The sequence below is a fragment of the Sciurus vulgaris genome, assembly GCF_902686455.1.
Source record: "Sciurus vulgaris genome assembly, chromosome: 4".
Classification (NCBI taxonomy): Eukaryota; Metazoa; Chordata; class Mammalia; order Rodentia; family Sciuridae; genus Sciurus; species Sciurus vulgaris.
In genome coordinates this window covers 183,981,852-183,998,458 of record NC_136464.1, presented here as the reverse complement: position 1 = coordinate 183,998,458, position 16,607 = coordinate 183,981,852, and the positions used below count along the sequence as shown (strand labels likewise).

At 48.1% G+C, this 16,607-nt stretch overlaps 1 protein-coding gene across 4 annotated transcripts in view; it reads right to left on the bottom strand.

The window, feature by feature from the left end:
- Window positions 1–16,607, bottom strand: part of MYO16 (myosin XVI) — a 551,974-nt gene that overhangs the window by 48,363 nt on the left and 487,004 nt on the right. For 3 of the 4 annotated variants that reach the window (XM_079137420.1, XM_079137419.1, XM_079137417.1), the window contains 3 exons: window positions 13,357–13,603; window positions 11,336–11,613; window positions 3,082–4,197 (listed from right to left, as the gene is read on the bottom strand). In XM_079137420.1, the coding sequence (XP_078993546.1) occupies window positions 3,082–4,197; window positions 11,336–11,613; window positions 13,357–13,603 (1,641 nt within the window). The remainder of the gene's footprint in view (window positions 1–3,081; window positions 4,198–11,335; window positions 11,614–13,356; window positions 13,604–16,607) is intronic. The other variant, XM_079137418.1, reaches the window with a different exon arrangement.

Genomic DNA, 16,607 nt, shown 5'->3' with positions numbered 1-16,607 from the left:
ATATTAGGCCATCAGAGGAAAAGAGAGTCGTGAATTAATGGGACTTTGTTTCTGGAAAGACAAGGACAATTAAACATTTAGTCCCTCCTCACTAGAGGACCAAGTGGCCCAAGCACTATTCCAGAACAACACATGCTGGAGTGGAAAGGCACAGGGTTGATATTCCCGAGTATATGAGACAATTTTCTCCATCCAGACTCTGCGGCTCTTACTTGCTGCCCCTTGGGGGGAAATGCAGAGTGTTGAAAGCTTTCTCCTGCTTTACCAGGTCCAGCGTGAAGGTAGTAAGGGAAGAGCCACTGGGGACAGAGTTACTGCATTCCAGTCTGTCTCTCCCGAGCAGAGAACCCGGAGTAAATGGATCAGCCTCCGGTGCTCGGTTTTCCTGTAGACCAAGTCTAAGAGTGGCGGACTCCTGGTGATGGCCTGGGCTCTGGCAGGCTGCAGCAGAGCTGTGGGCACGTGCGGCACTCTTCTCTCCAGCCTGCCCTGCGCCTTTCAGCTTCAAGGTCTCATTCTTTTTCTGTATGTGTGTTCTGGACTCTGAGATTTATGTGATTTTTTTAGGACTCAAGTAGCATATGCAAACAGTCTATAGAAATGAACTTCTTTGAGGAATGATATTTGTGAGTTTCCAGAATAGTCCTGGTAGACCTACAAGTGAGAGAAGTTCGCTCCCTATACACAGCTCTCTGCACACCACAGTGCCTTTTGTGTCAAGTGGAAATGCCCACCGTGGGGAATTAATGGGCAGATTAATCTTTGCAAGGTCACTGTCCCAAAGAGGCAAGGCAAACATTTTGAATTTTCCGGCAAAATCTGCAGCACAATTTCCTTATATCACAACTGTACAAGAAACAAACTATAATTAATTGAGATGCTTTGAGGGTGAATTAGTCACACACTGGATTATTTGCTAAGTAAACTATTTCAGGTGAAAATAAAAATGCTTTTAAATATAAAGAGGTAAGTAGAAGATTTAAAACTTTGATGGAAAGAAACCCCAAGGCTATAGTAAATCAAGAATAACAGCCCTTTAATTCATTCAGAAGAAAATGGATTCCTCCCCTTAGGATCAAACTGTGAGGCTCACAATCAGGTGAGCAGCTCTGGAGCCCAGCCCTCCCATTAAGCATCCTCCTTCCCTATCTTATCTTGAACCCCTTTACCTTCTGGAAGATGAATTTGTACATCTCACGGGAACTTGCAAACTCGTAAACTTACTTCCCCAACACAGACATAAAGAATCCCACAGTGGTCAACTGTGCAGCTGAGCTTCCTAAATCTGTGTGTGGACAACCCAAGTTCTGAATGGTTCAAACCAATCTGCTCAAATTGCAAAGTGTTTTGTAAAAACCTACAATAGGAAAACAGGTGTCTTTAATTTTACAGGTGACGTTTCGGTGCTGCACTTTAAGGTTTTAACATGCATCCTCAACACTGTATTAATGCCACCAGAGGGAACATGACCATACAATTTACACACCAGGCCTGGAGACCACCATGATTCTCACTTCCTTCTGGGATTTCCAAATGATGAAGTCTGTCTAGAAAAGTGTTAACTTCATTTTTTTAAGCGAATAAAATAGAATCAAGAATATACCTAATTTCAATCTATAGTAACATGAGGTTTACAAGAGATCAATAAACATCTAGTTTTTACAGCAAATCTTGATTTGTTCATTTAATGATTTTTCTTAGATTCTATCTTGGTCCTTGGAATGAAACATGACTTGTAAAATTCAAGCATTTTGCCACTCTCAAGTTCGATTTCACTTACTAATTGCCTACAATTAAGAAGATATTGTTAGCTAAACAACTAGCTTTTTTGTCTGGAGAACAAATAGTGAGTAGGTTCTCTCACTGGCTAAGGTTCTTACCCTCCACCTGTTTTGTTCGTGTTCACATTGCTTTCTGGATTTTCTAGTGCATACCTAAAGTAATTTCTTAATCAAATGATGGAAGCTAACATATCTCTGCATTTTCTTTTAAAGAAGGAGTAGGCTAATGCATGAAATGTCACATCAAGGTCAAACTCCTATTTTCAATCCTGCCACTTGACCCAAAAGAGGATATTAACCCCTCCACACTGAAGTTTCACATCTATAAAGTGAGGATGTCCACAGTGGTCATTAGCCCTGGGAGGCAGTGGAGTCTATTGGCATGACACACTTAACAAGGTCTTTATATTAATGTATTTCTTCCCCAAGATACAGAACGTTGAAAAAATATTTTGTATAAAAACCTCAAAAATTTTTTAAAGAAAATAACAACATTCTTTGTGATTATTAAGGGAATCTGCAAAAGCGGCATGTTTGGAACAAAGGCAACCTTGTGTGAATGAAGTGGCATGTGGTGAGCTACTTACGGGAGATTAGCGAAAAATTCTCTTTGCATTTTTTTTTCTAGCTACATCCTGCATTTACAGGACACAAATACTTCTTTAACCAGGCAACAGCCTCCAGCTGCAACAACCCAAAGTGGAGCTCAACTCCGTGCACTGTCCACTGCGAGCTCTGCCTTAGACTGAGTGGCTGAGGAGGAAACTGACCAAGCAGAACCGAACTACAACCTTCCTTGGGTGGCGTATGAAAGAACTCAGTTCATTCAACAGAACATAAGGTGAGTGGCATTCCATGAAAGGCGTTGACTGAACAGGTAATCGTCCCAATGTCCTGGGATGGACAAGTGGGATGGATGATAGACAGAGGGCCGCTGGGGTAAATGATGAAATTCTCAATGTGATGGTAAAAAAAAAAAAAAAAAAAAAAAAAAAAAAAAAAAAAACATTCCACCATTTCCCATTTCCACGTTATAAGGAAGTACCAGAGGAAAAAGAAAACTAGTCCTAGCACGAATCAAGCTACAGTTATCAAATCCAGCTTGAGCGCCAAGTATTTCTGTATCATGAGACATCAACGTCTTTCTCCGCAGCGTGGAAATGCACATTCCTACCTCTTGTCCCTGTTTGTTGCACAAGGTTTTCGGTCCATACCTGCTCGGAATGGCCCCACGATCGCCCGGCCCTCCACTGGGACCTGATCCACTGAGGCCCCACCCCGGAGGCTGGGCTCTGCTCACCTGGGGCCTCGCGGATCTTGCGCCCGGCCGCAGACTTGCGCAGCACGCTCCTTCCCGAGCTGAAGAGGCTGGTCAGCTCGTCCAGGGGGCTGGAGAGGGGCCGGGGATTCGGGGGGCTGTAGGGGGCCGGGGCGGCGGCCTTCCTGTGCTCCGCCCGGGCCGCCCGGGCCGGGGAGTGCGGGACCTTGGCGAGGGCGCTGCAGGGCGCTGCGGGCGCCGCGCTGGGCTTCGGGTGCGGCCGGGCCGGGTCGGTGCCCGGCGGGCAGGCGAAGGGCGCGGGCGGCCGGCCGGCTGGGGGCGGTCCCGGGGGCGGCGGCGGCGAGGGTGGCGGCGGCGAGGCCTCGCCAGGCCCGTCGGACACCGCGCCCCCCGGGGATGCGGGCCTGTCGCCGTCGCCCCTCGGGGCTTTGGAGTACTGCGGCGACAGGGGACTGGAGCCTTCCGACTGCACAGGGTACTTGAGGTTGGTCTCCAGGACCGGCAGCTTCTTCACTTCCAGGGGCGTCAGGGGCGACTCGTCCGAGGCCGGGGAGCAGGTCACCGGCGTGGGCGGGAAGACCAGAAGCGGCGGCCGGTGGGGCAGCAGGTTGGGGAAGGGGGGCGGGATGTCGCACGTGTCCTTCAGGGGCTGGCAGCCCGCCTCCCCGGCCTCGAAGGCCAAGGCTTTCCTAGTCTCCGAGAACAGAGGAGGCGAGGCGGACAGGAAGGACACCAGTCCCAGGCCGCAGCCCTCCTCGGGCAAGAAGTACTTCATCTCCTCGTACACCGACTCGCCCTGGTCGGGGCTCTCGGCCTCGGCGCCGCCCGCCCTGGCCGCGTTCCCCACCATCTCGATGTACACGGGCTCGGCGTCGTCGTCGTCGCCCTGTGGTAATGGCAGGCGCAGCGGCAGCTGCGGGGTGCACGGCAGGCAGTCGGCTGGGCAGGCCCGCGGCGCACTGGGGGTCCCCGGGGCCTGGCGCGCACCTGCCTGACACGTGGCGCCCGGGGGCCGCGGGCCCCAAATCTCCTCATAGGAGCCACTGAGCTTCGTGTTGGGACTTCTCTTTGGCTTTCGAGGGGGGATCTTCTTCATGGTGCTGTAGTCATCACTGTGGGGTCTGGGTCGCGCCAGAGCTGAAGGGGAAGAGAGGGAGGCCAGTGTGAGCAAGGCTCCAGTCTGAGGCCAGGACCTGGGCTGCCCGGAGTCTAGCTTCCCCCAGGACCGCCTTGGTCCTCAGAGCCCTGTGCACTCCAGCTGTGAGAGCCCAGGCCTTCCTGTCCTTCCACACTCCCAGGCACCGGCCAAACCCAGACCTCCCCAGAGCACCAAGCACCAAGCACCATGGCTTTTGATCTTGTAGGAGGAGGCTTCCACCCTTTGAGGGTGATGTCACCAAGACAGGGAAAGACAGTGAAATGTGTGCTGTGTTAGAAAGCAGTGTGCCAGAGTGAGGGTCACAGAACAGGGTGGCGGTGGTACAGGCCAAGACCCTACCACTTAAAAGGAGTCTTGGACTGACCCTCCCCTCAGCCTCCTGAAGACATGGACACAGTGATGTCATTCACTATCTCCCAGGAATGAAATGGATGGTCTGTGGGAAAAGTGCTTGGCTCTGTTCCTGCACACTAAAACACAGAACAAACAAACAAACAAATAAACCAACACAGATGGGAATGGAAAGGAACGAAGTTAATTTCCTACTCCATGGCCATCTGCATAAGCCAGTATCATAAAAGGCTCCCCAAAGCCACCCAAATGTGCAATGCTTTAACTAATAACCAGTATTCCAATGACTTCCAGTGTGCTAAAGCCCAGCAGTGCACAGCTTCTCCTAGAAACAGAACAAATCAACCCTGTTTTAAATATTAGCATTATAGAGTTCTGAAGTCATGAATAATTTGGAGGATTTGTGGCAGATGGTATTTTCCCAAACTGGTTTCATTATTTTCAGTCCCAAATGCTCTTCCTGAACCTTAACCTGGAAGGTCTTTGGCTGCTCCCAAGAATAAGATGTTGGAAAGACGTTGCCTGCCCTCTGAAGCTGGGGCACAGAGCAGTGCAGAGTCTGCCTGTTTGCCCACCCTCACAGACACATGGCATGGGAGCCTTGACTTCTGCATAAGAAATGTGGACAGCCTGACACAGCCCTGCCAGGGGGCACCTGTGGAGAGGCCACTCGGAGGAAAGGCAGGGGCCACAAGACCCAGCTTCAGCGGTATGAACCTTATCCTCCTGGGATCCCTGCCTTCACCATGAGCATGACTTAGCAGGCACATTCTGGAACCACGAGGACAGTATAAAACCATCCTTGCATCTTAACGACACTGAGTCCTGGGAGGTTTGTTTTATAACCTCAGACGACTAGCACAGACATTGTCCCTACAGGACACTGCTGCTACATAAAACATGAAACATGTGTCTTCACTTTGGGACACTAGGGGAGTCTTAAAGAGACAATAGCAGAAACTGGGTGGCCCTCAGGATAGCCCTGGGTGAGTGAGGTTCAAGGGAGGGAGAGGAAACCATGTCACAGGGAAAGCCCAGCAGCAGTGTCACCTGCAGGAATGGCAAACTGGAGACCCGCTAAGTGACTTGGACCACCTAGCTAAGGAGACTTCCAGGCAGCGTGACAGTTATCATTGGGACTCTTCAAACCACCTGAAATAAAACATGAGATAGGCAGAAAGAGACAGGCAAAGAAGAAGCCATCATCACAAAGGAGCCAGGAACTTCTGGATCTGAAAATAAAATAGTTCCCACCGTCAAGCTCTCCAGATGGTAGTGATTCTAAAGAAAGGACCTCCAAGCAGACAAGGAATTCAGGGCATTTTCAGGAAAACAGGGTCTAAAGAAGAAGGCAAGCACATGCCAAGAGATGTTTATTAAAACATCCAAAGGACACAGTGGTGCTTTGTAGACATTGCTCAAGAAGCACAGCCACAGGGCCCTCTGAGCATCGGAGGCTTGTCTCACAAGAAGTAAGGCAGAGAGCCCCAAAGAGAGGAGAGATTATCTCAGAGACTGGTGGACATGGCCTTTGACTCATGAAGCACAGTACAAATGAATCATAGGAAACTCAAAGCACTCCGAGGAAATGCACCCATGTACTCTGAAGGGGCAGAATCCATGAATAAACCTGCTATCTGAGCTCTATGAGTAGTAAGCAGGCTAAGAGAACCCCCAGCACCAAAGCAAGAGACTATGGAGTAAGAATTACAATTCAAAGAGAGAAACAAGGTTCCAGAGCAAATACCAACGGCCATGGAAAATGACACCGGGCCCTGGCAGCGTGTGCCCAGCTGGTGCTGAGACCTGCACATGTCAGTCCCCTTTTGAGCAGGAGCATGCACATCACTACCGTCTGCCTGTCCTCCCAGGATACACTGCTTATGTGGGCCTGCATGAGGGCAGGCAGAGTGGCTTTGCGGCCAGCTGCAAATGGGACAGAAGGGGCCTCCACAGAGTCTCAGTATGCTGTGGGGTTCTCCCCAGCTGGTGAGAACCACCCCTGTTGTACCTGCTGGGCGTGCCCATGTGCATGGTGCTGCTTAATGTCCTTCCATGGCTCCCACAGAGATCGGCCTCACGGGGGCTCCGTGTCCACAGCATCTAGTGGCTCTTACTCTGCTTATCTCAGCACCTGCTTGCCCATTCATGGTCCCCCCATCAGCAAGTCCTGGGGAGGAGCTCCCACTGGATGGGTGGGTGCTGCGTGGCTGGCTGGGCCATGCAGCATGTTCTGTGATTCCCAGTAACGTGTTTCTCAGAACACTGTCTGTGGAAAGCCTGATTTCTGTCGAATTTCAAGTGACAGAAGAAAATAAAGGGGCTTCTACTAAAAATACACTGAAAACTGCACCTCACACATCTGGAGCAGGTGCACGTGAACCTTGCCAACTGTGCTCTTATTGACAAGCAATGGATTTGTTGTAATGAGAGCAGCACAAATATGTTTCTGTGACACTCGTGTGTTCATTCACTATTTATTGAATGCTTTCTATGTGAAAAGTTCTGTTCTGGAATAGAGATATTAACAGGACAGTGGGAAAAATGGAAAGAAACACAATCCATGCCTAAATAAAGTCACAGAGCTGAACCATTATTTTATCTGCATCTTTAGCCCGTGTTGTATGGAGCATGGAGTTGTGCAGCAATTTTCAAACAGTTTGGGGGCTGATTAAGGTGCCGTCTCCAAGGGAGTGGGCCAGCCCGTGGGACCTGAAGGGAGGCTGCACGTGGAGTGTCCTCACGGGACGGATCAGGGAGGCAAGAGTCGCAGGAGGAACCTGCTTTTCTGCTTCACCTGGAGCAGGTGTGACCCAGAGCAGGCCCTCCTCCACCGAATCATTACTCCCTCTTCATTTCTCGTTTCAGGATTTAGCGCCCAGGTCCCTGAGCCCCACGGGTGTTGTGAACTGCCTGTGACCTCAGAGCTTTGTGGGCCCTCGCCTCCTCCCAGGCTGCTGTGCTCCGCCCGCCCTCTTTATTCCCCACAGTAAGCCTGTGCTGGGGGGCCCACTGTTGCCGCCACTCGACCCGCATGGGCCTGGAAAGGCCCAGTCACTTCTGCAAGGCCACACGCTGCAAGCACAGACTCACATTTCCCGAGTGGTTGGAAGGATGTGCACTGTGCGGGGAGGAAGGCTGACCTCTGGGCAGAGTCACACACAGAAGAGGGAAGAGCGTGCTGGTTGGGAGCTCCCTGCCAGCAGGAGGGCAAGCCAGCCGTGACCTTCCTTCCCTAGCCACTGTTTGCCAAGGGAAACCCCAGACTTTGGAAAAAAGTCTAGTTAATAGTTTGCAAAGAAGTGCTAAAATTTATTGGTCTGTAAATTGCTTCATGCTTTTGAGGCACAAAGGTAGTGAAAGAAAATGAGCTCTCCATACTGCTTTTCTTTATTGCAACCCCGTTTATGGGGTGACAACCTATAGGAAATGGCATGTGCCAATAGGAACAAGATTAAACCCAAAGACAACCTGGCACAGCCTCATTACTGGTTCCCCGACGGTCCCTGGCCTTTGTTCGCCAACCATCTCCTTTCCCTCGACAGCCTGACTTGATTAATAGCTTTGTTTGCAAAGGAAAGAGCTTGACTTTTGTTAACTTGCCCAACAGAACGGCCTTGGTAGTCCACCGACCCCAGCCGAGCCCAGACTCTCCTGCAGCCAGTGTTCACGAAGCATTTTAAAGGGCCATCACATGCTCTTCCTACCTACGGATAGAAACGAGAATAGCTGTGGCTGTGACCAGGGGCAAGCAGGACCGCTTGGCAGAGCATGACACGTTTGGAATGAGCGCTGTCTAGAAGGACTTCCATGATGGTGGAATGTTCCACACCTGTGGCTACTTGGTATATGGCTGTTGGCTAAGGACAGACATTTTAAATCCAGCTGATTTTTGCAACTTTCAGTCTGAATGGCTGCATGTGGGTAGTGGCCACTGTGTCAGGCAGCACAGGCTTAGATTGTCCTGGAATCTCTTGGAACTGAAGGAAGTTTCTAGGCTGTCACCATAACCCTACTCAGCCACCTCCAACTCCTGTCACAAGAGCATAGCTGGGACTAGAGCCACTTCAAACTTCTGGCTAATCACTTATAGGTGTGGCTGTTTTTTATTTATTTTATTTTTTCATGAATGTGCACTAGGAACCTGAACACTGACAAATTGAGAGATTTAAGTTCTTGGTGGCCCTTTCTGACTCCACCATCCTATAAAAATTAGCCAGTAAACTTGCTTAGGCACCTTACCTTTTTAATTTCAATTTGGTTTTAGTTGTCAATGGACCTTTATTTAATTCATTTATTTGTATGTGGTGTTGAGAATGGAACCCAGTGCCTCACACGTGCCGGGCAAGTGCTCTACCACTGAGCTGCAACCCAGCCCAGGCAGTTTGATTTTTAAATTGTAAGAGTATATTTAGAGCATTTCCCCAAAAGTGGAAAAGCTTCTCTGGCCCCAGGAGATCCAAGACTTTCTTTTTGTGGTTGCAAAGTAATCAGTATGAGGAATTCTGTGTTATAAGAAAGAACACGTGGCGTAGTGGTGTAGATGGCACAAAGGAAACAGCGCCCACTCGCCCTTTCACAGGCTTCCAGAAGGGTGTTGGCTCCTGAGGAAGAGTTGGGGAGACATTTCTGAGCAACTTGTGGCCACCTGTGAGCTGAAACTAGGTTCCAAGAAATCGAATTTGACGTAAGCGCCTTGCCATTGTGCCGACACAGCACCATGCCTTGTGGGCAGCAGGAAGCGCTTTGGACAGTTTGACACCTGCAGTCTCTCCATCCTGCTTCCGGTTCATTCACCCTCTCTTTCTCCCCCTTTTTTTTTTAACTTTGCTCATTTTGCTTTCATATGTCTCTTGTCACTCCTATAGTCTGAGTCACTTTTCCCAGTTGACATTTTTTGCTACCCATATGGGGGAGCTGAGGCTCCAGTTTGGGTTCAGCTTCTACCTTTCCTCCTTTCACAGTCTCTTGACTGCTGACCACGCCAAAGCCTCGATACCAGGCAGCCGCCTTGCAATGAGCACGGGACCCGCCAGCTTTGTCAGGCTTTTGAAGCCCTCTGTGCTGCTTCGCAAGTTCACAGAGCCACGGGCAGGGTGCAGATGCGGATGAGGCTCCACTCCATATGCACTCTATTTTTCTATCTTATTTTGCATTGTTTTCAACTTCTAGTACTGTCCTACATCTTTATTTCCCATTCTCCCCACCTCACCAGTCTTAAAATTCTTAGAAATGATTCTTCCTCACCCACAATGCCAAAAATCCTCTCCTCTCACTTCAATCTCCACTTTCTGAGATCTGCACCATAAGTTCTGTCCAGAGGTCTGACAGTGTGACCGTGGCAGCTGTCCATTGCACTCTGCTGGAGCCAGCCGCTGGCCTGTTCAGACAGGAGCTCCCCACGTGCACAACACACTGGGGCAGCACCCAGCTTCCTGGCAGGAGAGTCCTTACTCTCTCTCTGTGTCCAGTGGGCATCCACTAGGAATACTGCCCTTCAGGACCCCCTGGATGTCATTTTCTAGCTCCTGCTATCACCTCTGTTATGGGATGCTGCAAATATGTACCTGCTCACCATACACATGGGACACAGGAACTTCTCCCACATCTACACCAAGGTGCTGCTGTTACATGACTTGTACGTTAGAATGACTTTTACCCTTGCTGGTTAAAAATTCCCCTAAAGACCTGTTCTTTTTTCCCATATTAAGGTCACAAAGGAGAAGCACTTCAAAGGAAGCCAGGCTGTTCCTATCACTTGAGGCCTCTGTCCCATGGTCAGAAGCCAGGGCCACTTCAAGATCATTCATCTTGTCCCTAAGCTGGGCATGCTGTTTTGCTGTGTAATTGTGTATTTGCTTTATTTCATTTTCTTTGCTGAAGGAATTGTGTTTCAACTGTGTCCAGAGGCTGTTTCCTCCGGAGATCTACTTGGTCATTTCATTTAGAATTTTGCCCGGTCCCCGCCCTCCACTCCACCCCAGCACTAGTTACTTCTGTCTCCAGCAATGACCTCTTGCTGAGATCTTCATTCACGGACTTGCTTCCTGTGTTCACATCTGCCCTCGATCCTGGAACGCAGGCTCCATGAAGGAAGAAGATCTGCATACATGTGTGTGCACAGAACGGGGCCCAACCCACAGCAGATGGCCAGCAAACTGTTGTCCCCAAACGGTCTGATAAGAAGCACTTCCTGTTAGTCACAGTTCTAAACATTAACAATTAAGCCATAGTTGCAGCACATGCTCGTCTAAGAGATTTGATGAGAAGACACTGCAATCACCTCTTTTTGCGTAAATATTTTGAGACCATCCATGCAGACTTTTCTATGGAGCCTCAGAGGCTTTTGTTTAACTGAATTTTGTTGCAACCATTCTCCTCTGTGAGGTTGTTTCACTCACCATATGAAAAAGCAGGCTTAATTTTTAATTAGATTGTGAACACAGGAAAGCCTGATGAATTTTGTTCACCTTTTAATTGGTGAAAATTTACATGGAGTAGCGACCAACTTTTTGTTGGTTCTGCCTTGCGGCTGTGAACGCAATTTCAGAGGTGGGGCTGGGAGTGGGGAGGGAATGGCATGTAAGTAGCTTTTCCTAAGAGGCTTAGAGATTGGAATAAATATTATTTATATTTAATGATTAAAGGGCTGCTGGCAAGCCAACAATTGGATTTATTTCTATTAAAAATACATGAGGGACACAATAGTGCCGTGGGGCGCTCACAGAGGGAGGTCAGTGAGCCAGGCGCATCTTTTGCACTCACTCAGCTGACCTTCGCTGGCTGTGTCCTTGGCCGCTGAGAGGCAGGCGCTCACAGCCTCGTAGGAGGCACTCAGCCGGGTGCTGGGGTCCCTCTTCGGCTTGGGCGGAGGCTGTTTCCGTGGAGACGGGAGGCCACTGCTGTCGTCCACGCTGAACACCGAGTGCAGTGATGGAGACCGGATGGACGGTCCAGCGAGAGCCTGGGCCAGGCTGTCCACCGCCATGGGGACAGGGACAGAGCTGGAGTGGACGTGCCAGGGCCCACCTTGGTCTTCAGCTCTTAGGGGAAAACAGAACACAAACAGCCTCAGAGCAGAGAGGCCGGAGGCTACGTTCATCTGACAGCAAGGAGCCCACTCAGGCTGAGGACGAGGGCTCCTCCCAGACACCATCGTGCTGTGTTTGGAGGGTGCGGGACTCGCTCGTCCAGAGACCGCACACCCCCTGTGACGAGTGTGCACACGGGACCATCATCATACTGCTGCTGAAAATTCTCAATTCTCCCGCAAACCAACCGCTTAAAAGGCTTCCCATTTTCTATCAGGCATTCACTGAATGAATTTTTCACACTCTGATTCTTAAGCAAATCAAAAACCCAGAATTTCAATCTGCATGGTAATTTCTGGGAAATCCTTCTTAATAGAGAGTTACTGAGGCATCAGATGCTGGGAGTTCATCATCCTCTCCCTCTGCAAGAGCAGCACACACGATACTCAAAGCTGTCAAAGACTTACTCTCTGGCCCTCTCTCTCTCTTCCTTGCCACTTAAATTCCACCAGCAATTATTTAATTATGCCCTGAAATGTTATTTGTCCTATGACTCTGTGTGCATGCCTGATGCCAAGCCAACTGCTGGTATTCAACAAACAGACAAATGCTTCTTCACGTAATTTTATATCAGGCAAATAAATACATAATCAAATTGAGAAATTGGGGGTGACTGTTTAGTTCCAGCAGAGAAAATAACAAATATTATTCTGGAAATCATTTAAAATTAATAGTTATCTGGTTTAAAAAGTTCCTTCCGGCTTCACATGTCAACGTAAGATGCCCGGCGCTCATCTCACAAGGCGCTCCCAAGCCCTGGCTCTATAATTACATCTTTCTGTGGCGGAACACCAGCAGGGCTGGAATCTTCCACCAGGCAGAGCCAGCCGCCTGTGCAGAAAATGAAGTCGCCCGAGATGAGAGTGTGGTTCTCAGTGGATAATTTGTTTTCCCTGTAATGTTTAATTACAGTTCTCTGTACAAAGGGAATTTTTTCCGTATTTAATCACGGAGATATTTGAGGCTAATTAGCAAGAGACCCATTGCCATCTCCACTTTAACAGAAAATCATTTGACATAGGCAGACATGGCACAGGAAAGTGGCTTTCAGGGAGAAACGAGACACTATCAAGTTCCCAAGAAAAAACAGACACCACTTGGACCACAAATTCAAAAGTCATGTCGCTGTCTGCCTCCCTGGAGGGTGCTGTGACTCACAGGTGTGCTGCATTCACAGAGAGGGGTGAGGATAGAAGGGAGAAGTCCTGGCTGTGCTCCTGTTCATACTCCAGGCTCAGCATCCCAAGTGAACTTTTAAATGAGAAGCTTTTTTTCTAAAGCTTTCTTTATTGGCCAAGAAAATGCTGTTTACACAGGAAAATATAATACGCGTTAGCTTTTGAGTTCACTAGTTTCATGTTTTCAGAGTGGTATCTCAATTATTTGCTAAAATTTCCAGAAATTTCTGGAGATATATATATATATATATATATATATGTCTCCATACTTGCATAAAAATAAAAAGTCCAGCTATTGACTTTTGCTATTGATTTTGCTTTAAAACTTGGATCTCGAGGTCATTTAGCGACAGAATCACAGTAGGGGAAGCAATAATGATTTCATATGACTACAGCATCTAGTTCCTGAAAAGAAAGCACAGGACAAGGATTCCTGAGATTGCTAGGGAGTGTCGATCCTCAGGACTCCTCGAGTCCATCACAAAGGTAACTGAAGTCACGGACTACCTGCCTTTACCTTCTGGGTCCTTCCTCTTGCTTGCTCCTGGTGGCTGCCTTCTCTTTGTGACAGGGACCATTCATTTCCTTCCGGAGCCTGTCATTCTCCCGGGCAATGTCGAAGGCGTTCTGAATGACCAGGGCGTCGTAGGCTTTCAGCGCCCTGTCCTCTGTGTTCTGCAGAAAGCTCTTGATGGACGTGACCTCTTGCTGTTTGATGCTCATTTTCTGAAGCAGGTGTTGGCGTGCTAGAAAGCCTCGTATAACTTCATAAAAGAACACAACCCTGGGTCAGTGAGCAGAGCAAGAGGGAGGAAACCCAGACACAACACAAACAAGAAACATGACTGCAAAATAAGGTACATTTAACTCAGAAAAAGAATGTACTCAGGCATCGACATCTCTTATTAAGAAGGATACCTGAATTCAGTAATGGCGACACTCAGGGTAACCGTCCTTGACCTGACTGAGACCCTGCAGATGAAGTGGATAACAGAGATTTCCCTCCTTTTTTTGGTAACACAAGCTGGATGCTGATGGCCCAGAGTTAGACCAATGGCAAAGAACCAGCTGCAACTCCAGAGTATTGGGGTGCAGCTCCTACTGCACAGTTTTGGGATGTCTTCATTTTCTCCCATGATATCAGATTATTTCAGAAGCATCAAGATGCATGGATTTAGTTTTGGAAATGTCATGCATATATTATTTCTGAGACCTTGATTTAACTCCTGGATAAATCAACACAGTGTGGCATTTCTAGAGAGGTTTTTGTAGAAGTAAGGGAAATCCCTCCTGCTATGCAGGAAAGAAGACCAGGAAGAAGGTGTAAAAACTGGGGAAACAGGTGAGTGAGAATGCTTCAAAATCACCAACATATCAGTAGCCAGTGTAAGAATTAAAAAGAAAAATAAAACACCCCTACTAGGAGGCACCCAAAATGTCTCAGGCAATCTGTTAAGTCATTTAATGCTGGAAAGAAATGATCACATGTACCATCATGCCCATTTTGGACACAACGATAGTGGGATTTCCTTATTTTCATTATTTTCTCCAGAGGAAGACAACCAACAAGAGCACAGCCGGGGTTCCGGTCTCGGGCCTTTAGGCCAGGCTTCGCTCCTTCAGCTGCAGTCACACAGACGTGATTTGTAGCTCTCCAGGGGTGCATAGCATCAGCCCAGGAAGTCGCGGGAAGCATATCTTCTTCAATCAATGGGAGGAAGGACTTTCTGACAATTAGCACAGGGTGGAAATGGATTGGGCTGCCTAGGGAGAAAGGGAGCTGGCTCCCAGGCCCTAAGTGTACGCGAGACAAGCACAGAAAGGCCTCTTCCTGGGCACGCGGGACCCGTACTGGCTGTGCACAGGGGCAGGTTGTGGTTCTGGGCAGAGTCTTTCAATTGCTATGTTGCCATCCCTTCTGACTCCCAATCTCAAAGATCCAAAGGAGTTGTGGATTAAGGGGAACTAATGCGTGTGGCTGACACTGCCATGTTGTCTTTGGGTTGGCAGACGCTTACGGAACATTAAGGACAGACCATCCCGAGGCTAGGAAGCAGCAGACGTGGGCCAGCTGAGGATTTCCCTCGGATGGTTGAACGGAACTTTCTCCAGCTAGGGCTTCACAGGAAAGTAGGTACAGGGCTCCAGCATGGGGTGCCTTTCCCTTCTTTTCAGATGACAATTCCAGAGGCTGAGCTCCTTGGAATGCAGCTGTATTGAGTTGACTTAGAACCTTCACGCTGAACTAATCTAAGCAACCAAAGCCAAACAGTGAAAGGCATACCACACTTTCAGGATGATGACATGAAACTAAATGAAGAAGTATTAAATAAGCGTGTCATGGGCACGGGGAACAGGGGAGACCTTAACTTGACCTGTTCACCTGCTCTTTCTTGTTACATTAAAAAAAAAAAAAAAAAAAAGAAAAGAAAGAGAGGTTGAGTTTTGGAAGGTGAAGCTAAGAATGTATTCCAGATGTTTAATCTCTTGCAATAAAGAGAAGATTAACATGGATATGCTAGACCCCTCCCAATCTCCTGACATAAAACTCTCCAGTGGGTTTTCAGAGGAAATGGACTGTCTACATTCAGAGGACCCCACTTTCTCTCACTTCAACTAGCAGCCTTCTAACACTCTTCAAAAATGTAGTATCAGTTGCTATAAGTCAGAATCTTTAATAAAAGATAATTAATGAAAATAAACTTGCCACAAATGTATTATGATATTATTGTCCTCCTGACAATCCCCAAATCCTGTCTCTATGGACCAACCATGTTGAGGTTTTCAATTATTCTTATTCATTTTCATCCAGAAAAAGAGGAATGTACATAGAAAATTTCCAGTAGGAATAATTTGAAATTACAATGATAAATTTAAAACTAAAATTTATAGCTTTCTATCCTCCAGACACAGTTTAAAAAATGGGACTCTTTAGAAACTGGAAATGACTCCAGATTGTATAAATTTTGAGTAAACTTGGTATCAGCAAAAAATATTGAGGGAACTGTTCTAAGAGATGTAAAAATAAGAATCAATAATTAATGCTTTGCCTTTAAGAGCCCATAATTTTAAAAGTGCTTTCGTATCCATTATTTCATTTATGCTGCATGGAATTAGGCACCTTACCCTGACACCATTTTCTAGACCATTCTCAAATTCTATCTTTAGAAAGGTGACCAGAAGATTGGGTTTCTTGCATCTTCTGCTCTGTGTCATTTGTGTTGTGGAACTTGGTAGAAGAGATATTTCTAGTGGGCGCCCCAATGGAAGACAGGGCACACACCCCTCCAGTTACCCAAGGAGAACTTCCTGGCATTTGGGATGCCCTGTCGAGCGTACTTGACATCATAATCAATGGAACCTTCCCTGTCCTGGTTCTAGCTGTGGCTGCAAACGCAGGTTCAGATTTAGCGCATGCAGGCAGGGCTGAGACTCTAGGTTTCCAACTGGCCCCCAGGTGAGATAGTGGCTGCAGTGGCTCAGAGGCCACCTGGGTTGGTGCAGGGTAAGTAACACCAGTGGGGATTGCCAAGGGGGAGTCCAAAACAGAACTGTGATCCAGCCCCTGCCTGGTCCCAGTGAGGGTGAAGTTATGGGGCAGATTATCTTCTCCAGAGAGAAGATACATTCTGAACTAAGAGGTAAGCACAGGGCCCTCACCCGAGGCTTCTATTACCCCAGGCTAGCCATGTGGCTTTAGGAGACTGCCCAGAGAGCTTGCTGCTCTGACAGCTGGAGTTGGGTAGACAGAGAGGTGGACCATAGGTC